The sequence below is a fragment of the Zasmidium cellare genome (genome assembly GCF_010093935.1).
Source record: "Zasmidium cellare ATCC 36951 unplaced genomic scaffold M409scaffold_5, whole genome shotgun sequence".
In the NCBI taxonomy this organism is placed as follows: domain Eukaryota; kingdom Fungi; phylum Ascomycota; class Dothideomycetes; order Mycosphaerellales; family Mycosphaerellaceae; genus Zasmidium; species Zasmidium cellare.
Window position 1 is genome coordinate 417400 of NW_022986949.1, and position 19917 is coordinate 437316.

Consider the following 19917-nt stretch of genomic DNA (forward strand, 5'->3'; position numbering starts at 1 on the left):
TGCGTCCAGGTCTGCTATGGACACAAACATGTTAAAGCAGTGGTTTACTAAATGGGACAAGCTCCTCACTTTCGAGGAAGGCGACCAAGCGCGATTCAGGAAAGAGCTCTGGACAATGTCGTCAACAGAGCGTGAGGCTCTGGGAAGGTGTTTCGGAAATTTGACCTTGAAGCAGGACCTTACGAATACCGCCACCGGGGTAACACAACAGGCTGTCGACGGCATTGAAGGCAGTGGTGGCAAGATCAATCGTTACGCGTATGTCTTCACCAGGGCCAAATCCGCTTCCGGCAACAGCTTTACGGACGGTAGCCAGCTCACAGTTGGCGAGCCAATCGTCATCTCATCTGAACAAAGGCAATGGGCATTGGCGAATGGCTACGTCGCGGCCGTCGCGAAGCATGAAATCACCGTCGCTGTGGACCGAAAGCTTGGCGATGCGAGACAACGCATGAATGACTTCGACAGCAAGGTCAACCAAACGTTCCGTGGGACTATGGTAATGGGAAGCACTTCCTCGACAACGGCAGACTCTGAGCAGATGCTCTACCGCCTCGACAAGGACGAATTCTCAAATGGTCTGGCATTGGTGAGGAACAACCTCGTCACTCTCATGAGCTCTCACCCTATTCATACAAAGCTGCGGAATCAGATTGTGTTCGGGGCAAAGCCGGCTTTCGATCAGGTGTCCACGGCGCCGGACCACATACCGACACAGCTCGGCGCAATGAACGAGGACCAGCAAGCTGCAGTCAACAGAGTTCTCAATGCTCAAGACTATGCCCTTATCCTTGGCATGCCCGGAACTGGCAAGACAACAACAATTGCACACATCATTCGTGCTCTCCTCGGTCAGGGAAAGTCCATCTTGCTGACCTCCTTCACACACACGGCCGTGGACAACATCTTGCTCAAGATCCGCGATATAGCACCGCCTGGTAGCATTCTTCGACTGGGCGTTCCTGCCAAGATTAACAGTCAGGTTCAGGAATTCTGTCAGTTGGCTGCTACGCCTCGTCAATCCATCCAAGAAGTCGAAGATGCGTACATGGGAACTCGGATCGTCGCGACCACTTGCATGGGTACCAACCATGCGCTATTCCATCGTCGGTCTTTCGATGTCTGCATTGTGGACGAAGCAAGTCAAATCACGCTTCCGACCATTCTGGGTCCGCTGCTGTACGCGAGAAAGTTTGTCCTAGTCGGGGACCACTTCCAACTCCCACCTTTGGTCCAGAATAAAGCTGCCTTGGAGGGTGGGATGGATGTGAGCCTCTTTCGTCAACTGAGCGAAGAGCATGGGGATGCCGTTGCGGCTCTGGGAAGACAGTACAGGATGTGTGCTGAGATCATGATGTTGAGCAATGAGCTCGTTTACAACGGAAAGCTTCGTTGCGGCAACGACGATGTTGCCAGCCGAACGATCAGAATACCTAATCCGGACGCTCTGGAGCGTTCCCATCGCGGCGATGATAACTGCCAGGACTGCTGGATCCAGCGGCTCACTGCGGCTTCAGCGAAAGTCGTCTTTGCCAACACTGACCTTTGCGGTAAACAAGCGATGGAGTCCCTCACCGCGGGTGGCAAGAACATCACGAACCAGCTCGAAGCTCTAATATCCGCAGAACTCGTTCTGTCACTTCTGACCATGGGCGTGCCAGCTAGGGACATCGGCGTCATAACTCTTTATCGCAGTCAACTGTCGCTCATGCGACAGCTTTTCAAGAAGGCAGGCGTAAGCGCAGATGTCGAGATCGATTCTGCCGACCGGTATCAGGGACGAGACAAAGAATGCATCATTCTGTCAATGGTCCGATCAAATGACTCTGGAACCGTGGGAGATCTACTCAAGGACTGGAGACGAGTGAATGTTGCCCTAACGAGAGCAAGGTCCAAACTCATTGTCCTTGGGTCAAGACGAACTCTGATGAACAATGAGCTTCTGGCTAAATTCCTCGCCCTGGTCGACCGAGAGAAGTGGGCAATGGATCTACCACGCGGGTGCGAGGAGATGCATGGGTTCGACTTTTCGACGCAAATCACGCAGCAACTGGTCATCGAAGACGACGAAAGCAGCCCTACGACCCCTCGTTCGCTCTTTGCGGCCAAGAGAAGTCCGGCGAAGAAGCTCAAATCAAGCCAAAGCCCATCGAAGAAGCTCAGGCCCAGCCAGAGTCCACGCGGTATCCTGCAACCTTCACATTGTTCAGGCAACGCGGTTCGAATTCCCGCGAAGAGTCCCTCGAAAAAGCCCAGCCCGAAGAGGATAAAGGGTGGGAAAGGCAGTCGAATGACGGAGAAGCTGAGGTTGGCGAAGGAGAAAATCGCGATGGAGATGATGTTTGATGAGGGAGAGTTTGGGGACGAATTCATGGATGTGTGAGGATGCCTGAAAGGGGTAAGAAAGATGCTGCTGGCGATCTAGGAAATGCTGAGCGCGGAGTCTGTTGGCGCTAGGTTGTAGATGTCGACGAGACTTTTGGATTAGGTTGCGAATGAAAGCATGTCGAATGCAGGCCCCTCTCACCTAGCTGTTTGAGAATGGACTTTGGGGCTTCTGTCATCATCGCCACGGCTTCAACAACCAGACCAAGTCTATCTGATTATGGCTCATGTCTGTGCCGGCGCTGCTCTTGAATTACAATTCTCGGAGCCCACCCGGGATCTTTCCACATTGCCCTGGTCAGGCTTGAGGCCGCATCAACTCAGCCGTCAGTCTGAGCGGACCGACGGGGACTTCAAGGTCTTTGTATTCCAGCAGAATATCGCCTTTACGGAGCTGTGTGCGCCAGTAGTCAGCCCCATGCACATGTTCAGTGACAATCCGGCACACACATCCGGCCGCTGCAGGTACGCAATACCAAACTCTATCGCGGTCCAGGCGGCACACTATTGGAAAGCCGCCCAACCGTTTCATGCAATATTCGATATCCAAAGTTGCGCGGAAACATTGCTCTGCATGGCGTTGAGCAAACAACTACCAGGAGAAGAACAACATCGAATTGGTAGAAGACTCTCCATTCCTTGACTTAAGCTATCTTCGTACGGAAGACTGCGCATCGGGCAGGCCCCGGAGAAACCTCGTAAACAAGGCTGATCTCCTTAATCAGATTGCACTCAATTAGAGTTCCCACTTTCGCCGATCTCTCCTCGACGTCATCTCCCTAAGCTTCGGCCACTTCTGCGCTTCAACGAACCACACAGGAGTCGCGTTTGCGATTATTTGGAAGACGATATGAGCGCGTCGCGGAAGTGCTTGACATCACCCGCTAACGAACATGCCGGCACACATCGTTGTTAGTTCGGCAGGTGAGTATATGGAGCCGGGATTGCTTCCTCTCACTCCTATTCGCGCCTTGTCATTGTGTAACCTCTGCTCTACCGACCGACATTCCCTTCGTGCTTCCCGTTCGCGCCAACATGCAGAAAGCGGCCATTTTCGCCTTCGCGGCGACTGCTGCTACGCAGTCACAGTCTCTGCTTCCATCCAACCCTGGGGGCGCTGTTCCAGCGGGCGTGCAACCACCGAGCATGTCTGGCTTCAACAATGCGACCGTTCAGCCCGCTCGAGGCGGCCTTGCTGTGTGCGTCTCTGGATTCGTCCCCGTGCACGCGAGCACCACCAAGAACATCAAGTTCAACTATCCGCTCCCTAAGAACCAGAGCCAGGTGACCGAGACGCTCCTTGATTCGATTACCTCCGGGAGCACGGCATCCCAGCAGATTATGGAGGGCATGGAGAGCGTCAATGGGACTTATGATATTGCTGCAACTCTGTGTTTGCCAGCGAATGCCTCAGATGGCGCGGGTTTGAAGGGTGTCCAGCTGTTGACGCATGGTATTGGCTTTGACCGATTTTACTGGGTTCGTATGCTTCTGCGAAAGATTACGGACTGTCTACTGACAGCATCGCGAAGGACTTTGCTCCAGGATACAGCTACGTCGACGTCGCCGCTCAGTACAACTACGCGACCTTCTTTTACGACCGTCTTGGCGTTGGACAATCTTTCAAGCCGGACTTCTTGACTGTGCAGTCACCACTTGAAGTCGAGATTGCCAACTGCCTGGCCACTTCCCTTCGTCAAGGCCACTTCAGCAATCTCACTTTCTCCAAGGTCGTCGGCACGGGCCACTCCTTTGGCAGCATCATCACCCAAGCCATCACGGCAAACTACCCAGATTCACTCGGTACCGTTTTGCCTCAAGTTCTAGTCCCCTGCTCTTCACTAACATTTTCCCAGATGCTGCGATTCTCACTGGCTTCTCTGCTAACTCCACCGCCATGCCTGTGTTCCTTCAAGCCAACAATTTCGCCATCGCCTCGCACGACAACCCATACCGCTTTTCCACCCTATCCAACGGCTACCTTGCTGCTTCTTCATCGATCTCGAACCAGATCGCCTTTTTCCGCTCTCCAAACTACGACCCACAGGTTCTCAGCCTTGCAGATGCCACTAAGGGTACGGTGACTCTGGGAGAGCTTTTCAGCACCACTGCTGTGACGGCACCTGCCAAGAACTGGACAAAGCCAGTCGCGGTTGTCAACGGAGACAACGACCTGCCTTTCTGCTTTGGCAACTGCTCCTACCCGACGAACCTTGCACAGGGTGCCTTGACGATGCTCTACCCAGCCACCAAGAAGACCGGCACATACCTCGCACCCACCACCGGACACGGCTTGAACTTGCACTACACTGCCGTGGAAGCATACCACTACATTCAAGATTTCCTCAACAAGCAGGGCGTGTAAGGATGTTGATCATCCCAAATGCGAAAAGATATATCTAGAACAATCTTGGGTAATGTAATTCCATCTACAATGACCTGAAGCTCACATCAGGTAGTACACTTTCCCTTCGAATAATCTTCTTGCCGTTCGAAATACTGTCACGTCTTCTATTGTTCCGTTGCTGGCCAGCCGCACGTCGACGTCCATATCGCCGCCGGCATGTCTCAGTGGTACGGTCTGGATGGTGATGTCGTGGGGCGAATCTCTTCTTGTCAACTTGTCGTGAGCTGCCCCTTTTTGTCGGATGCGATGGGCAACTGTCCCCTCTGTGCAAGCGGCACTGGCTAAGCATACTGCACCTGTGAGTTGCAAACTGCTGTGCACCTTACCCATGCTGAAGGATGTCACTTCGGTGCGGCCGTCTTTGGCTCCGGATGGTGAAAGCACGGCGATCTTCGGTGTTCCTCGCGTTAGAGACGCTTGTTCTTTGTCCCTCGCAAGGCCCATGAGCACGGCACCTCTCCGTCGAATCGCTTCGATGAAGGAAAGTGACTCTTGGCTCAAAGATCCCGCCTGATGGTACCAATCTGGCATACTCGAGCTGTCCACGAAGATGAATGGATTCGCGGCATCGACAGCTGATACCAGGATCGGGATAGAAGCGTCTCGACCTTTCGAGGGGACTTGAAGAATGTTGGTTGGCGATTTCGAAGGCAGAAGCGCGCCGGTCATGGATCCTGCTGGTTTGGTGAACGCCATCTGCACGGCGCTGCCCGGTGACATTACACCTGGGATTCGGTAATCGCCATCTTCGAGGAAATGTCCTGAGGGATCCACAGAGATGGTGGAGATCAGAGTTGACGAGGTATTGGTGTTGAAGATGCGGACGGAGACCTACTTCGTCATCAGATACGGAATCGCTCGTCAGGAGAGGAGTTGTAACTTACCTCCCTCTGGCCAGGCTTTACCGCAACCAAGCCTTCATCAACCGCGAACGGAGCGACACCGCTGGCGATGTTCCCACAGTTCCCAGTAAAATCCAACTTCGCCACACCAACAGCGCATTGGACGAAAGTATACTCGACATCAATCCCCGCTCGCTTCGACATGGATACGACTGCAATTTTTGATGTTGTCGACGTCGCTCCTCCGATGCCGTTCAGCTGCCTAGGATCGGAATCTTGAGAGCCTATTGCTCGGAGGAGTATGGGTGTCCATTCGGCTTGATCCAAGGGAAGGTGTTGGCGATGGATGTAGAGGCCTTTGGACGTTCCGGCTCGCATCCATACTGCGGGAAGGCTGTGGCGTGTGGCGTAGGTGGTAGCATGCGTGCTTCTTGGGCGAGGCTCTTGAAGTACTGATGGCATTGTTTGGGATGCTTAAGGCGCTGTGAATAGGTGAGTAGGTATTGATTCTCCCGAGTCTTTCAAGAAACTGAGACACAACTGATGCAGAGTTCTGACGGAGTCTGCTGGGCTCGGCATCTTGAGGACGGCAATGTGTTTTATTGCACTGCTTCGTTCGAAAATAGAGCGTTATTTTGCGATTTCGGTGTCCCCATGACGAGACACCAGGCTGGCATGAAGTTTGCCGCACGAACCTCGAGATCCCATGGCAGCTCACCTCCCGCGGCAACTCTTCTTCCGCAAAATGGTCACTACACCCCTCAGCCATGCATCCTTCCCAAAGTATCACCCGGATCGACACGGTGTCTCGACAAGTTCGTCTGCTCTCCGCACTTACTGTGCCACGGGGTCTCCACATGGCTGCCATGCTGCTGGGAACAGATATAAGCTCATCCAAGAACGCTTCACATACACCGTCCAAACTCTGACCTTGCTCGTGTTGGTGTTTCTCCCCCCACGCTATTGTACCAACAAGTCTCACCATGGCGCCAGCTCGACATGGCCCAGCCATCACGATGGCCGTCCCAGCCCCCATGGAGATCTTCAACTTTCGCGTCTACGCCATCTCCCTCGTAGCTTCGATGGGAGCTTTCATCTTTGGGTATGATTTGGCTTTTATAGGGACGACGATCACGTTGAAGCCTTTCCAGAGGGACTTTGGGTTGGTTGGTGCGTCTGAAGGGAGGGAGGATAGCTTTGCGGCGAATATTGTCTCGCTTCTCCAGGCGGGCTGCTTCTTTGGGGCTTTGGCGGCTGCTCCGTTGGGTGACAAGTTGGGACGACGACCGGCGCTGATGATTGCTGGTGTCGTGTTCTGTATTGGATCACTCATGCAGACTGTGAGCCATGGTCTTGAGTCGGTCATGTTTGTTGGACGGGCAATTGGAGGGCTGGTTAGTCTCGCATGCATTGAGTTTTTCAGAGATTCGGTACTGACGATGAGCAGGGAGTCGGTGCAGCCAGTGGACTAGTACCACTGTACGTCGCAGAGTTGGCGCCGCCCTCGATTCGAGGCCGACTTGTTGGTCTATACGAGATCAGCGTCCAGACTGGAACTTGCATCGGTTTCTGGATCTGCTACGGAGTCAGTCAGAATATGCCGGCCAACGCTTCTCAATGGATCACTCCGTTCGCAGTGCAGCTGATCCCTGGAGGCCTGCTCATCATTGGGATGTTCTTCGTGCCCGAGTCTCCAAGGTAAGCATCATAGAATGTAACGTTCTTTCGTGCGTTGCTAATGACTAGGCAGATGGCTTGCTCGTACCCATTCTCGAGAGGTGGCCGTCGCCGGACTGGCGAAACTACGAAACCTACCCGAAGACCACCCGTATTTGCAGGAAGAGATCACGCACGTAGTGGACCAGATTGAAGAGGGGAGACGCCTGGAGCCGGGACACGGCTTCAAATCACAGTTCAAGGAGATGTCTCGCAGGGGTCATCGTAATCGAATTGCTATTGGCGTTGTCATGTTCATCTTCATGCAGATGGTAAGACTGAGAAGGAGACCCAATGCAAATAATTACTTTGCTAATTGTTTTCATTGCTAGGCCGGATCCAACGCAATCAATTACTACTCTCCCAGGATCTTCAAATCAATCGGCCTGACAGGCTCCACCACCGGCCTCTACGCAACCGGAATCTACGGCATTGTCCGCCTTGTCGCCGTCGTCATCGCCATGTACTTCGTCGTCGACAAAGTCGGCCGAACAAAAATGCTCATCGGCGGCTCCATCGTCATGGGCTTCGCAATGTGGTTCATCGGCGCCTACGTCAAACTCGCACCCACAACCTCCTCATCCACCCAGCACCTCAGCGCAGGAGGCTACGCTGCCGCCGTCTTCATCTACATCTTCGCGGTCGGCTTCTGCTTCTCCTACGCCGGAATCCCCTGGATCTACTGCGCCGAGATCTTCCCTCTCCGGATCCGGGGCATCGGCATGGCGATCTGCACGGCGACGCATTGGCTCATGAACTTTGTCATCGCGAGGAGTGTTCCGTATATGATCAGCGATATCGGCTACGGGACCTATTTCGTCTTTGCCAGTTTCATCACGCTGTCGATACCTTTTGTGTACTTTTTCGTGCAGGAGACGAAGGGCTTGAGTTTGGAGGAGATGGACATTCTGTTTGGGGTTGGTGTTGGAGGGGGAGTGGATGGTATGGGAGGACTGGATGTTGAGAAGAGTGCGGTGGATGGGGTTGTTGCGCATATTGAGATGAAATCGGATACTTCGTAGAGATATATAGAAGCTTTCAATATAGCCCTCGTTTGAATCCTCGTTTGAAGCCTCCCTCGCCTTTGTTCCTGCAACTCTCTTCATAACTTCATTATGCTCTTCGTTTTCCCTCGTGCTTCTGTTTAGATTTGGGGTCTCAGTTGTGCAATCACTCCAACACGGGATTCGCGATTAGCTACTCCAGTGGAGCTGGCGAGGACGTTGTCAGACGTCCTTGGTCGTTCTGTCTTGCTACACCCAATAAATGGTCTATGGTCTGACTCGGTGCTTTACTGAAATGCAAGAACAAATGCAATTGATCGCTACCCCTCCCAACGCCGTATCGCTAATGCCATCACATGCTACCACTTGAGACCTCTTAATTGCGCAGCCACTTGCTCGTAGATGGTGAACACAATTCCTCCAGACATGACGAGCCGGCCAAGTCGCATGGTACTGCCTCTCCAGAACCCCTTGAAACCGTCATCAAGTAATATCGATCGAGCTGCGACCAACATGCCCTCGCCCTGTGCCCCTTGAGCTCTTGTCTTGAGCGTATCGAATGGTTGCGTCGCATAGACGGTAATAGTACCTGCCACTGCCCCGATGGCGAACGTTCCTACAGCTTGTGGTGCACCGAGACGCTCCTGATACTCTGTTCTCAGTACATTGTATGATCCCATTCTGACTGCAGACGTCGCTGACTGTTTGATTGTCGTGCTAAGGAGACCACGGTAGATGCCCTGGATGCCTTGTTCTCGTACCAACAGGCCAATGGCATGCGTCGTGCCCTTGAACCTCCTGGCACCTTTGGCATCGTCGATCAGAGCTGTCTTGATCCGTTCTGTTGGTGTGACTGCTACAGCACTCTCGACGGCGCCGGCTGCCATTCCTGCCAAGATGCCTCGAGCTGGAGATAGCTTGCCTCGATCGTCTGAAAGCATTTGCTTGATGCTGTCGTATGTGAAGAATCGCACACTGGCCTTGAGTGCGGTGCCAGCAACAAGACTACCGCATCCCGTGTATATAGCGAAGAGTCCATCTTGTGCTATCGTACTTCGAAGGACCGAGAGAGGAGATTTGCCTGCAGATTGACCATTTGAGCGGAGCTGGGATCTAGTCTTGATGAACTCGAATGGGTATGTGATCGAGGCCTCAACTGCACCGGCGGTAGCACCTGCTATAAGGGAAACTAGTGGTGAGTTCTGCGCTTGCTTCGGAGCTCGTTTTGGAGTTTCCAGTCCCGCCCTTGGACTTGGTGTCAGGTTGGTTGTCGTGACCGTAGCTTGAGCCATGTTGATTGAAAGTGAATGAGAAACGGGACCACCTCCATCTCATGTGTCTTTTGTTGATTCGAATGCACCCCTATCGCTGGTGAGCAAAGCGGCAAGGTGAGCGGCTTCGCACAAGGCTGTGCTCCGAAGTTCGGACTCAGATTTGCCGCGGCAACTGACTTGCCGCGATCGTCCATGGACCATATCACTCCGCTGCCCGCCTCTCTCTCGCCGTCTGCCTCGTTACTTCCGTTCCACTGAGATGGCTGATGATACACCGCAGACATCGCTCGAAACCAACACACCCACTCCTCAGACTCCATCATACAATGCCGGACGTTCCGCGCAGCGCCGGGTCCGCCGTGCTCAGCGAGCATGCGCATACTGCCGGCATCGGAAGGCAAATGTTCTGGTCCCGTAAGGCGATCGTGTGGCTGATGACGAACGTGTAGATGAAATGCACCGGAGATATTCCGAGATGCAAGAACTGTGAGATCCACGCCCAGGAATGCGTTTATACCGCGACACGGCAGAGACCGAGACCGACGAATGCGGCGCTGGAGCAGCTGAGGGAGGAGAATAAACGACTGCGACAGCAGACGTCGACCCCTACTCAGACGTTACCTAATGATGGGGATGAAGATCAACGATCAAATGTCGTACCGACTTCGACTGACCCCCTTCCAAAACACGGCGAGTCGCCAAGTCCGGTGGCTCCAACCTTCCCAAGACCAGTCAATACTTCTTCTGCCACTCGTACGGGAGGCACACCTGGTTCTATAGGAGACGCCTCGACATACCATGGTCCTACGAGCACGCTATTCGATGATGCCGCTGCGAGACGACAAGATCGTCCCTGGCTGTCTTCTGAGCGAGAGGCATGGATGCCAAAGCTGCTCCTGGCTGCAGCCGCAGAACAAAGACAGCTCGAAAGTATCAACGCCCGTGCTGGTAAGCTGGACTTTGACGGAGTCGATCCTGAGCTCGGCCTGCATCTTCTGAATCTCCATTGGAATCGACAGCATCATGCTTACCAGGCAACCTACCGCCCAGCCTTCATGCGTGACATGGCCTGCGGTGGACCGTACTTCTCGAAGATCCTTCTAAATGCTATTTACTATGGAGCGTCGAAATTTAGTCCTCGCCTAGATATCAGGAAGGATCCTACGGATGTCCGAACGGCTGGATGGCGATTTCGGGATCGTGTGCGAGACCTGCTTGGGCCTGCGCTTGATCACAGTCAGGTCACGACTATTCAGGCCCTGCTGCAGATGAGTAATTCGCTTTTTGCACTTGGTGATGAACAGAGCGCATCTTGGGTATATGCTGGCACGGCTTTCCGAATGATCATTGATCTCGGCTTGCACGTAGATGCCACCGCCTTGCCAAATCTCCAGCGATTGTCTGACGAAGACATTGAGATTCGGCGAAGAGTATTTTGGTCTGCATTCGTGATTGACAAGATGCAATCCCTTTATCAAGGCAGACCTGCAAGTTTGCAGGCAGCAGATTGCCAAGTCCCAATCCAGTTCCTCGATACCTATGAAGAGCTGGAGCATTGGCAGCCATTTGCATATACCAGCGATAATAAGTATATGGGATCGGCCAGCTACAGCGTTTCTACGTTTTCGGAATTGTGCAAGCTCTGCATCATCTTGACCGACATCCTCAACAAGATGTACCGGGAGGAGAGGACGAAGAAGCCGGCCAGTGCTTTGATCGAAGACCTGAAGTCATTGGAAGACAGTATCCAGGAGTGGAAAACGCAACTCCCGGCACATCTGCATCTCGACCTCTCGAAATCCGCCGAGTCTTTGCACATCCCACCGCCACATGTCCTTTCGTTGCTGGCAATGTGGAACGTCCTTCGTGTGCTTCTCCATCGGCCGTTTGTCTCGGATGGACATCTCCATTCGACTTCACCCTCGATCGCAGTCACCTCTTTCGTGGCCTGCGCCGAAGCAGCCACCAACATCGTCAAGCTTGTCCGACTATACGATCATGCGTTCTCGGTACGCCGAGCACCATACCTCATACCGTATGCCACTTATGTCGCTGCTACAGTCCATGTACGCATTGCTGCGAAACGTGCATCAGCGTCAGAAGCGCACGATTGCCTCAAGACGTGTCTCTTCGTTTTTGATCAGAACTCTGCAACCAATTGGGCAGTGAGAAAGGCTTCGATGGTCATCAAGAATTTGATGAAGAAAATGGACGTTGCCGTCGCCAGTGGCAGCAGTTGCCAAGGTGGCGACGCGGCACGATCAAATAGCAGCTCGGACAGTCAAGTGCCAGGCAACGAAGGCAACGAGGACGACAACCTCGTGCCTGAACCACAACCAAGTGAGGTCCGCCCCGAGCCTACTTTGGTCGCTGGCAGCTTCCCTTCAGACTTGAACGTTGACGCCATTATCCAAAGTTTCATGCAGGAGCAACAGACCAGCCTCTACGGCCAGATGAATCCCTCCTCAAACGACATGCCCTTCGCACGGTCGGCCGAGACTGGTCTTGTTAATATACCGAATGCTCAGTGGGTCAATGAGTACGACGAGTTGTCTCTGCAGAGCGGCGGCTGCGGCAGCGTCGATGATGCACTTTTCGGCTTCAACAACTCCGACTTTGAGTGGTACTATCCGCAGTCGATTCAGTCTTGAGCGAGCTCTTGCATGCCAGATGAGGACTTGGTCGAGCGGTTTCGTGATGATTTGTCCGAGTTCCTGGAAGTGATACTTCAGGCAAGGCTTCCAGTGAGGTGAGGTATAAGTGAGGATGTAGATAAACGTTCAAGTGAGTGCTCAACAGCATTTCGGTGGCATTGTGGAAGCGGGCTATTCCTCAAACTATTCACTTTCTCTCAAATAACAGCTAATCCTTCTTCAGGCCGCTCTCGTCCGGTCGAACACCACCGACCCGGCCTTCTTCGCTACTGGCCTGAGCTTCGATATCTCTCCCTTCGAGGATGGCCGGCTCTGGATCGTAATCATGGCCCTTGTGAATCTGGTGCATCTTTTCCGCCGCCCGCTCTCGCGCGGTGATCGATGGCTCCAGGCCGACCACATCATCGTTGAAACAATATGCCTCTTCTCCGTGGATGGCATCATCTCCAATGAGAAGCTGCTCTTCCGTCATGCGCAGAGGGATGCGACAGACGTATTTGATGAATAGCAGGATAGCGGGCGTCCAGAAGAGATTCCAGCCGATGACGAAAAGGCCTCCAACAATTTGCACCCACACCTGTCTGCCATTCCCGTCCTTTGCGCCGCCTCGGTTCGTGAGACCAAAGGCAGCGCATCCCTCTGAATCCGCAAAAATGCCGACTAAGAAACCGCCCAGAAACCCAGCGACCATGTGCGTGTGTGTGATACCCAGCGCGTCATCGATATAGTGAGTGAACAGTCTCCACTTCTTGCCCATCAGGTTCATCGACAGCCACGGGATCGAACCCGAGCATGCCCCAAAGATGATGGCTCCCCAGCCTGTCACAACACCTGCTGCTGGAGTTATGGCGACGAGTCCTGTGATGATTCCGTTCACAGCGCCAAGAATTGAGGGCTTGCGGTAGAAGATGACGTCCATGAGAGTCCACGTGAGCATGCTCATCGCTGTGCAAACGTTGGTATTCAAGACGGCGGCTCCTGCGTCTGGAGAGGCGGCGTAAGGATCCTACATTTTTGGTCAGATCTATCCCCGTTGTTCTACGATTGACTGAGCCACTCACACCACCGTTGAAACCATTCCATCCCACCCAGAGGATCCCTGCGCCGGCCATCACAAGAGCGACATTGTTCGGCTGGAAGTTGACGCGGTCCTGTTTCAAACGAGGACCGACGAAATACGCCCCAGCGAATCCGGCTGTTCCTGAGGATAAATGAATGACATATCCGCCAGAGTAGTCGATGACGCCCAACTTGAAGAGGAAGCCTCCTCCCCAGATCGAATAGGCGCCGATGCAGTAGCTGAAGGTCAACCATAGCGGCACAAAAAGCATCCAGGCTCGGAGATCCATCCTGGCCAGGAAAGCACCGGCTATGAGGACCAGTGTGATGGCCGCGAATACGAACTGGAAGTAGATCATGGTCGATTTTGGGTAGTTCTGCATGACGCCTGCGCTGGGGAGGTTGCTCTGTTCCAGTTCGTACTTCATGGTCAATACTGGGCCTGGCCGACCTGCAAACGGCAGCATATACTCTCCAAATCCGACCTTGTACGCGTATATGACCCAGCAAATCAATACCATGGCGAAGGCGTAGAAGACCATGAACATGCTGTTGATGGCCCACTTCTTCTTGACAAGCCCAGCATAGATGAGAGCCAGCCCGGGAATGGATTGGAGAGCGACGAGCGTCGCAGCAGTGAGCTGCCAGGCATTGTCGCCTTGCACCAACCAATCTGGCGTGCTTGATGTGAGATCCGACATGGTCGATTGATGATGCCCTTGGGGAGAACGGCAGGCGCAAGACGAGAGCTAGGAAAGAGCAGCTCAGTAACAGCAAGAGCACATGGAAGCTGCACGGTCCCGGTTTTATAGCACCACCGAGGCGGCGGGACGGAAATGGCTCAAGCACGAGGTGACTGACAGATTGTGCTTTGCGTCTGGCCGTCGGTTCCACGTGGAAGGTGTGAACTACCATCTCGACCAGATCACGCCAGACGCCGTACCGCATAACCTTCGCCATGGCCTGGTTGTCGGAGCAGCCACTGGGATCGCAGGAAGCAATCCTTGGTCTCGCTAAAGACGTGCCATTCGCTTGCAGCATCGCCCTTTCGAGAAGACTCCGCTGGGCGTGCGAATGGCGTGCGAGGCTCTTATCAGTACATCGTGTCGGTGGCAGGCGGCGGTACTATAACCACTTGAGCTTGGAGGTGTACGACTGCAGTGCTGGAGATGATCCGAGGATGGTACCAGTGAATCCTCCTCTCGTTGAGTAAAGAGCTCGCGTGTATTCCCACTTTGTGCGAGGACTCAATCAGTAGTCGTTCTGGCCACTCGAAGGGCCATGCGAATAGTAGATTCGTCCACGACAATGCCCGAACGCGTGCCCTCGGTGATGAAGTCGGTCAAAGCAAGCTTTCCGACCACGTGCTAACCACGACAAGCACCGAAATGGCCCACTTTACAAGCCTTGCTAAGCTCTCGAGACCCCAAAGATTCCATGACAGGATGGGTGAATGCGTGGTGGTGTAGACGTGGTTCAAATCCCTTATCTTTGTGGCTTGAAGTCGCAACCTCTGATTCGCCTGTCGTGTCTCTGTCCAATCGCAACAATGTCGCTCGGTATTGCAGCAAGTGACTGGCCTCGGAATCGCTAAGATAAGGAGTCGACGTGCGAAGAAGCGTGTTGTGTTTTCAATTGCAAATCCAGCGAGGGCAAGTCTGAAAATGCAGAATTCGCTAACCGGCCCACGTGATGCTGTAGGTGAATAGAGTGGTCATGCCTGAGGCATTTCATTGCGTCAGCGCCAAGAAACAGCATGGGGCTGAAAGCTCACGTACTTCGTTCGACCGCCTTGTCGTAATCATGAGTTTGGAATATGGACTATTCACGCGACCTGAGGCCTTGGGAGTACGAGCATACGAAGCGAATCCATGTCTACAAGATACCTGCCGCCACATTTCCCAGTGCGTCCAGTGAGGACTTCGGGGATCTTTCTGACACCGGCTCCAAAGATGTCATAGCAAAGATTCTGGCGAAAATGTATTACCAGGTCACTGCGGCGCACAACGACAGACAGTTCGAGCGCTCTCAGGAACCCTGGTGCTTTGCATTGCCATCTTTCACCTTCGAGACTGCATATGGGGGTGAGCAGGTAGTCGGACTGGACGCATATCTCGAGCTAGGAAAGAAGTTGTTCGGCGACCCCAAGTTGAAAGTCGAGGTTTTGGACGTGTCTATTCAGATCGACCCTATAGCAGGCATGGCGGAGGTCTTCGCAAACCAGGCCCTAGTCTCGCCAAAGCTGACGAGGAGAAGTGTCTGTGTTGTGGAATTTCGAAGAGTCGAAGGACAGTGGCTCATGGCATGTGGGAAGAACATCAAAGGTGATGATAACATTTGATCGCGGGTCCACACTACACGACCAACAGCTCCACCACCATCGCCGGTCCGAGATCAGCCGGTATAAAATGGATTCGTGCATGTCCAGGATGTCACCACAGAACCGCCCGGGCCAAATGCCGCTTGGAGGGCCAGAATAGCTGCCCAGGTCCCCATACCCGACGCCGCCAGTCCAGCGCAGGTGTAGATGAGGGCTGGCACAGTGAATTTCCACCCTTTCATGAACCCGCGCATCCATCGCTTTGGCCCACCATCATGTCGGGTTGTCACGCCGGTGGCTGGATCGAACCCTTCTCCTGGGAGCTTCCCGTACTGCTGGACCTTGAGCGCAGTGAACATCATCCCGGCGAACGAATAGGTGAAGTTCAGGCTGAACAGTCCACCGACGAAGTTAGTGAAGGCGTTGAATTGTGGGACAGACATCGCCACCACGAAGGCGAGGATCCAGTAGATGGGACCTATGATCCACCAAATGTACTTGCCCTTGGTGGTGGTGATTGGTGGGAGATGCAGTAACTCTTGACCGATCTCCAGATACACCATCTTGAGCCCCACATTGAAGTACAAGACTGGCCAACCATCAGCTTACGGCCAACGCAAACGCCATCGAGCACCTCCAATGGATGTAGCCTGGCATTGGAACACTTACAAATAGCGAGCCACCCTGTGATCAAGGTGAGCACATTGCCGGCGATTTGAAGGCCAAGAGGCTGAACGACCTGATTGACTAGAGAATAACTGTATTGGCCGTAATATGTGTATGCCTTGAAGGTCTGTCAGCGACACATTCGGAAGGACAAATGAGTGGACTCACGAAAGCGCCAAAGAAGCTGTACACCACACATATGAAAAACTGGGCGCAGAACACCGCCTTCCAAAAGTCCATCGGATGGCGCATCTCGGCCATGAATGCGATGAACAAGACTGCGCCAGAGTAGGCGTAGACGATGCTGTTGATGCCATTGAACTCTGCCGCAAACAGATCTGTGTCGGTGGGTTGGTATCTCGCTGGAGGTACACCAATGAACGTCTTCACAGGCGCGGGATTCTTCGCCCATGATTTGGGTAATATCCCGCCGTTGACCTGAGGCACTGGATCAGGTCCGTACTTGGCCGCAGCAACACAAACGATGATGAATGTAGCGACATTGAGCCAAACCGCAGCGTTGCTCAGCCAGCTGAGATGTTTCAGGGATCGCAGATATCCACTGGCCATGCCCACGACGAGCGCGATGATACCGCACACAATAAAGCATAGATTTGCACTCTCACCGAGCTGTGCCACAACATTCGTCTGGCCTAGTTGAAGGACACAGACGCTCAGAAACATTTGGAGACCTTGGGCAAAATTGATGGCATGACGAGCCCTTGGGCCGAAGAGGCGGAAGAAGGGATCACCGAAGCTCAATACCGGAAAGCGTGACGAGTCGAGGGCCAGAAATGTCTTCCATATCATCCATCCAGATGCTGCCGCTGCGAGGCCCATGAGGACAAACATGCCGACTCCGAGGCCGTATCCTGTGTTGGCTAGGACATAGGGGGTCTGACTCCAGCCAAGAATATCTGTGGTAATGAGGTAGAAGACGCCTCCCCAGCTGGCAGTTCGAAGGGCCCTCACAGCAGTTCTCCACTCGGCGTCGAACTCATGACTTGCGGAAGGGGCGGCGGGTCTGACCGGACTCTCTATATCACTGGAATTGGTGTCCTTCTCCAGTGGGAGTCTCTTCTCGGAGTGTGGCACTGTGGGAGCGTTGCCGTAGATGGTCTGGGTATCGTTGGATCGCTCTCTCCCGAAGAAATTCTTGAGTGATGCCACGAGGCCACCACCGACAGTGTCGATGCCCTTGTAGTGCCGGAACTCTTCTTCCTCCATCTCCCTCTCGACATCCGCCCAGTGCATATACTCTTCCAGAGTGACAGAGGGATCAAGTCGGGCTTGAAACCCCCAAAGACGTTGTCTCACGCCAGTGTGCTTGTCGTCTTGGATCATCTTGTCGATATCCTCAGGATCAGCCACGAGCTCGTCTACCTGACCCGTGGGAGGCTCGATTGCGGGAGACCCGGGAAGCACTGACATGGTTGGGATGAGTTGAGGAGGGATGAGCCTGGGAGAAAAACTGAATGAAACACGAATACCATTTCCTGGGGACTACTCGGGAGTCATCACCATGATATACCACCGCCTGCACCACCAAGTCTAGGAGCCATTGGACAACAGTATCTTATCAGTGCCAATTGCCACGCAATTCGACGTGATCGAGAAGACGGCGCTATCGTCACCACCAAATCGTCAATTCGGAACCAGCGGCCACCGACTGGTTGATATGATGTCCTCGGGTTTGCTCCGTGGCTACAGACTGCAGAAGACACTACTTCGGCGGCCCATTATCTCGCTTGTCCGTTACAGGCATCCAGACTTGAGTTCCCCATGAATCGCACTCACGAAGGGCTTTTGGATGATGTCGCCGCCAAGTCCTTCTGATATCGATCGAAGTGAGCGTGAGCGCTGCTCAAGAACTTCCCGAGACCTAACCGGACTACGAGATGTGAGAAAATCTCTTCAGACTGCACGTATGGCCATCCCTATGTGTCGATTGCACCGAGATTCAGGGTGTGGTGGCTGCTTTGGCAACATGTCCGACATTACGGCCGAGTGGGTCCACAACCGTGCTTTGATCGGGAAGGCCGGTGGCGAACCATCTTGCGTCCATCAGTGGATGTTGAATTGTTGATGTTTCTGATTCACTGGTAGAGAAGGGGATGGTCTTCTGTGTTCTGCTCGCCGGAGAGTTCTCTCCAGGATGAGGGTGAAGCTGTCTCATATCAAGCTGCACAGCAAACGATACACCTCCTCAGTCACAAAAATCACAGGACACTATGCTTGCACAAATGACCCACTGACATGCGCCGAACACGCAATACGCGGCAGAGAAACGTGGGCAGCAAATTTTCACCGTCGATCAGACCAATGATGCACCCCTCGTTCTACAGCGCGGAAAAGCTCCAGGAAAGTGGCCTGCTCTGGATGTAAAAGATACCGTACATCCGCTCTTGGGAACAAGGTGGCCGCAATCACTCCGCAGTCCTCTCTGTGATCTGGTGTCCCCTCCATGAAGGCAAATACTGGGGAGAAAGGAGAGTTTCAGATCATCCTCACGCATCTGGTTGAAAACCCCCCTCATCTGACCGCTCGAACGAAGGCCATACGACAAACCAAGCTGTCACAGATGAGACGAAAGCCCTGCAGAGCAAGTACAAAGGTGACATTAACAGCTTGGCATGGCAGCGTTTACACGCATCTATTCGACAAGAGTCAGACGACTTGGTGGATGATCCCTCCCTACGCTTCTACCACGGCAACTCAGTGCCTTCACGATGCCAAAACTTTCCGGTATCCTCCAGCCCCTTCTCTTTCACAATCTTCCACAAGCCCTTCGCAGCGACCTCGGGCTCTACCACACCGGGGATGTTCTTCAGATCAGGGCTCAAGTTGGTGTTTGTAAAGCCAGGGTGCAGAATCGTTACAGCAACCCCCTGGCCCTTCAGTTCTACAGCAAGTGTCTTGAAGAATGAGTTCACCGCAGTCTTCGACGCTCGATACGCATATGCTCCTCCTGAGGTGTTGTCTGCGATCGAGCCAACGCGAGATGAGATGACTGCGATTCGTTTGGGGTTCGATCCTGCCGTCAGAACGTTCGGAAGAAGCGTCTGAGTGAGCAGGAAAGGCCCGTACGCATTGATGGCGAAGCTCTTCTGGATCGTTGAGAGGTTTACTGTGTCGAGTGAGTCTTCCTTCTTCGGATCTGGCATTATACCTGTCTCGAACGTGAGCATGAGAGTGGACCAGGGAATCGTTTCGATGGCTCACCGGCGATGTTGAAGAGAAGATCAACGGGTTGATTGCCGATCCATTCCTTGGTCTTTGCAATCGACTCTGGACTTGTCACATCCAGTTGACCAATGTTGCAGCCTTCCTGTTGCAATGACTCGAGCTTGTCTCCGAAGACAACATCAAGCGCGAACACTTTGTAGCCGTCCTTTACCGCGATTTTGGCCATTTCGTAGCCAATGCCGGAGTTGCATCCTGTCAAGACTGGAGGACTGTTAGCAGCCTGCATTGGCGTGCCTCGCCAGACTGACCTGCTGTGGGCATTTTGCTGGTGGAAGAGGTGGATGTCTGCTGCTTTTTTCTCTTTTACAGCTTCATCACGGAGACCAAGCAAGCGCCGTCAAAAC

General features: G+C 53.5%; 9 protein-coding genes across 9 annotated transcripts; 4 read left to right on the forward strand and 5 right to left on the reverse strand.

The window, feature by feature from the left end:
* Nucleotides 1–3278: 3278 nt before the first annotated feature.
* Nucleotides 3279–4750, forward strand: M409DRAFT_63655 (uncharacterized protein; the record flags this gene model as incomplete). Its single annotated transcript, XM_033815698.1, has 4 exons — nt 3279–3296; nt 3475–3864; nt 3918–4188; nt 4242–4750. The coding sequence occupies 4 exons, from the start codon at nt 3279–3281 to the stop codon at nt 4748–4750; spliced, it is 1188 nt and encodes a 395-aa protein (XP_033672212.1).
* An 81-nt stretch (nt 4751–4831) lies between these two features.
* M409DRAFT_18439 (uncharacterized protein) lies at nt 4832–6096 on the reverse strand (the record flags this gene model as incomplete). The annotated part of the gene is made up of 2 exons (XM_033804496.1): nt 4832–5623; nt 5677–6096. The coding sequence occupies 2 exons, from the start codon at nt 6094–6096 to the stop codon at nt 4832–4834; spliced, it is 1212 nt and encodes a 403-aa protein (XP_033672213.1).
* A 521-nt stretch (nt 6097–6617) lies between these two features.
* M409DRAFT_18440 (uncharacterized protein) lies at nt 6618–8372 on the forward strand (the record flags this gene model as incomplete). Its single annotated transcript, XM_033804497.1, has 4 exons — nt 6618–7028; nt 7082–7332; nt 7385–7622; nt 7683–8372. 4 exons carry the CDS (start codon nt 6618–6620, stop codon nt 8370–8372), a joined length of 1590 nt encoding a protein of 529 aa, XP_033672214.1.
* A 341-nt stretch (nt 8373–8713) lies between these two features.
* On the reverse strand, nt 8714–9646 carry M409DRAFT_63658 (uncharacterized protein; the record flags this gene model as incomplete). The annotated part of the gene is made up of 1 exon (XM_033815699.1): nt 8714–9646. The coding sequence occupies one exon, from the start codon at nt 9644–9646 to the stop codon at nt 8714–8716; it is 933 nt and encodes a 310-aa protein (XP_033672215.1).
* Nucleotides 9647–10077: 431 nt separating this feature from the next.
* Nucleotides 10078–12279, forward strand: M409DRAFT_63659 (uncharacterized protein; the record flags this gene model as incomplete). Its single annotated transcript, XM_033815700.1, has 2 exons — nt 10078–10381; nt 10412–12279. 2 exons carry the CDS (start codon nt 10078–10080, stop codon nt 12277–12279), a joined length of 2172 nt encoding a protein of 723 aa, XP_033672216.1.
* A 211-nt stretch (nt 12280–12490) lies between these two features.
* On the reverse strand, nt 12491–14042 carry M409DRAFT_63660 (uncharacterized protein; the record flags this gene model as incomplete). The annotated part of the gene is made up of 2 exons (XM_033815701.1): nt 12491–13288; nt 13344–14042. The coding sequence occupies 2 exons, from the start codon at nt 14040–14042 to the stop codon at nt 12491–12493; spliced, it is 1497 nt and encodes a 498-aa protein (XP_033672217.1).
* A 1115-nt stretch (nt 14043–15157) lies between these two features.
* On the forward strand, nt 15158–15682 carry M409DRAFT_18444 (uncharacterized protein; the record flags this gene model as incomplete). Its single annotated transcript, XM_033804498.1, has 1 exon — nt 15158–15682. One exon carries the CDS (start codon nt 15158–15160, stop codon nt 15680–15682), a length of 525 nt encoding a protein of 174 aa, XP_033672218.1.
* Nucleotides 15683–15735: 53 nt separating this feature from the next.
* Nucleotides 15736–17758, reverse strand: M409DRAFT_18445 (uncharacterized protein; the record flags this gene model as incomplete). The annotated part of the gene is made up of 3 exons (XM_033804499.1): nt 15736–16250; nt 16331–16445; nt 16496–17758. The coding sequence occupies 3 exons, from the start codon at nt 17756–17758 to the stop codon at nt 15736–15738; spliced, it is 1893 nt and encodes a 630-aa protein (XP_033672219.1).
* A 1271-nt stretch (nt 17759–19029) lies between these two features.
* On the reverse strand, nt 19030–19834 carry M409DRAFT_50788 (uncharacterized protein; the record flags this gene model as incomplete). Its single annotated transcript, XM_033811628.1, has 3 exons — nt 19030–19496; nt 19550–19774; nt 19822–19834. 3 exons carry the CDS (start codon nt 19832–19834, stop codon nt 19030–19032), a joined length of 705 nt encoding a protein of 234 aa, XP_033672220.1.
* Nucleotides 19835–19917: the final 83 nt, after the last annotated feature.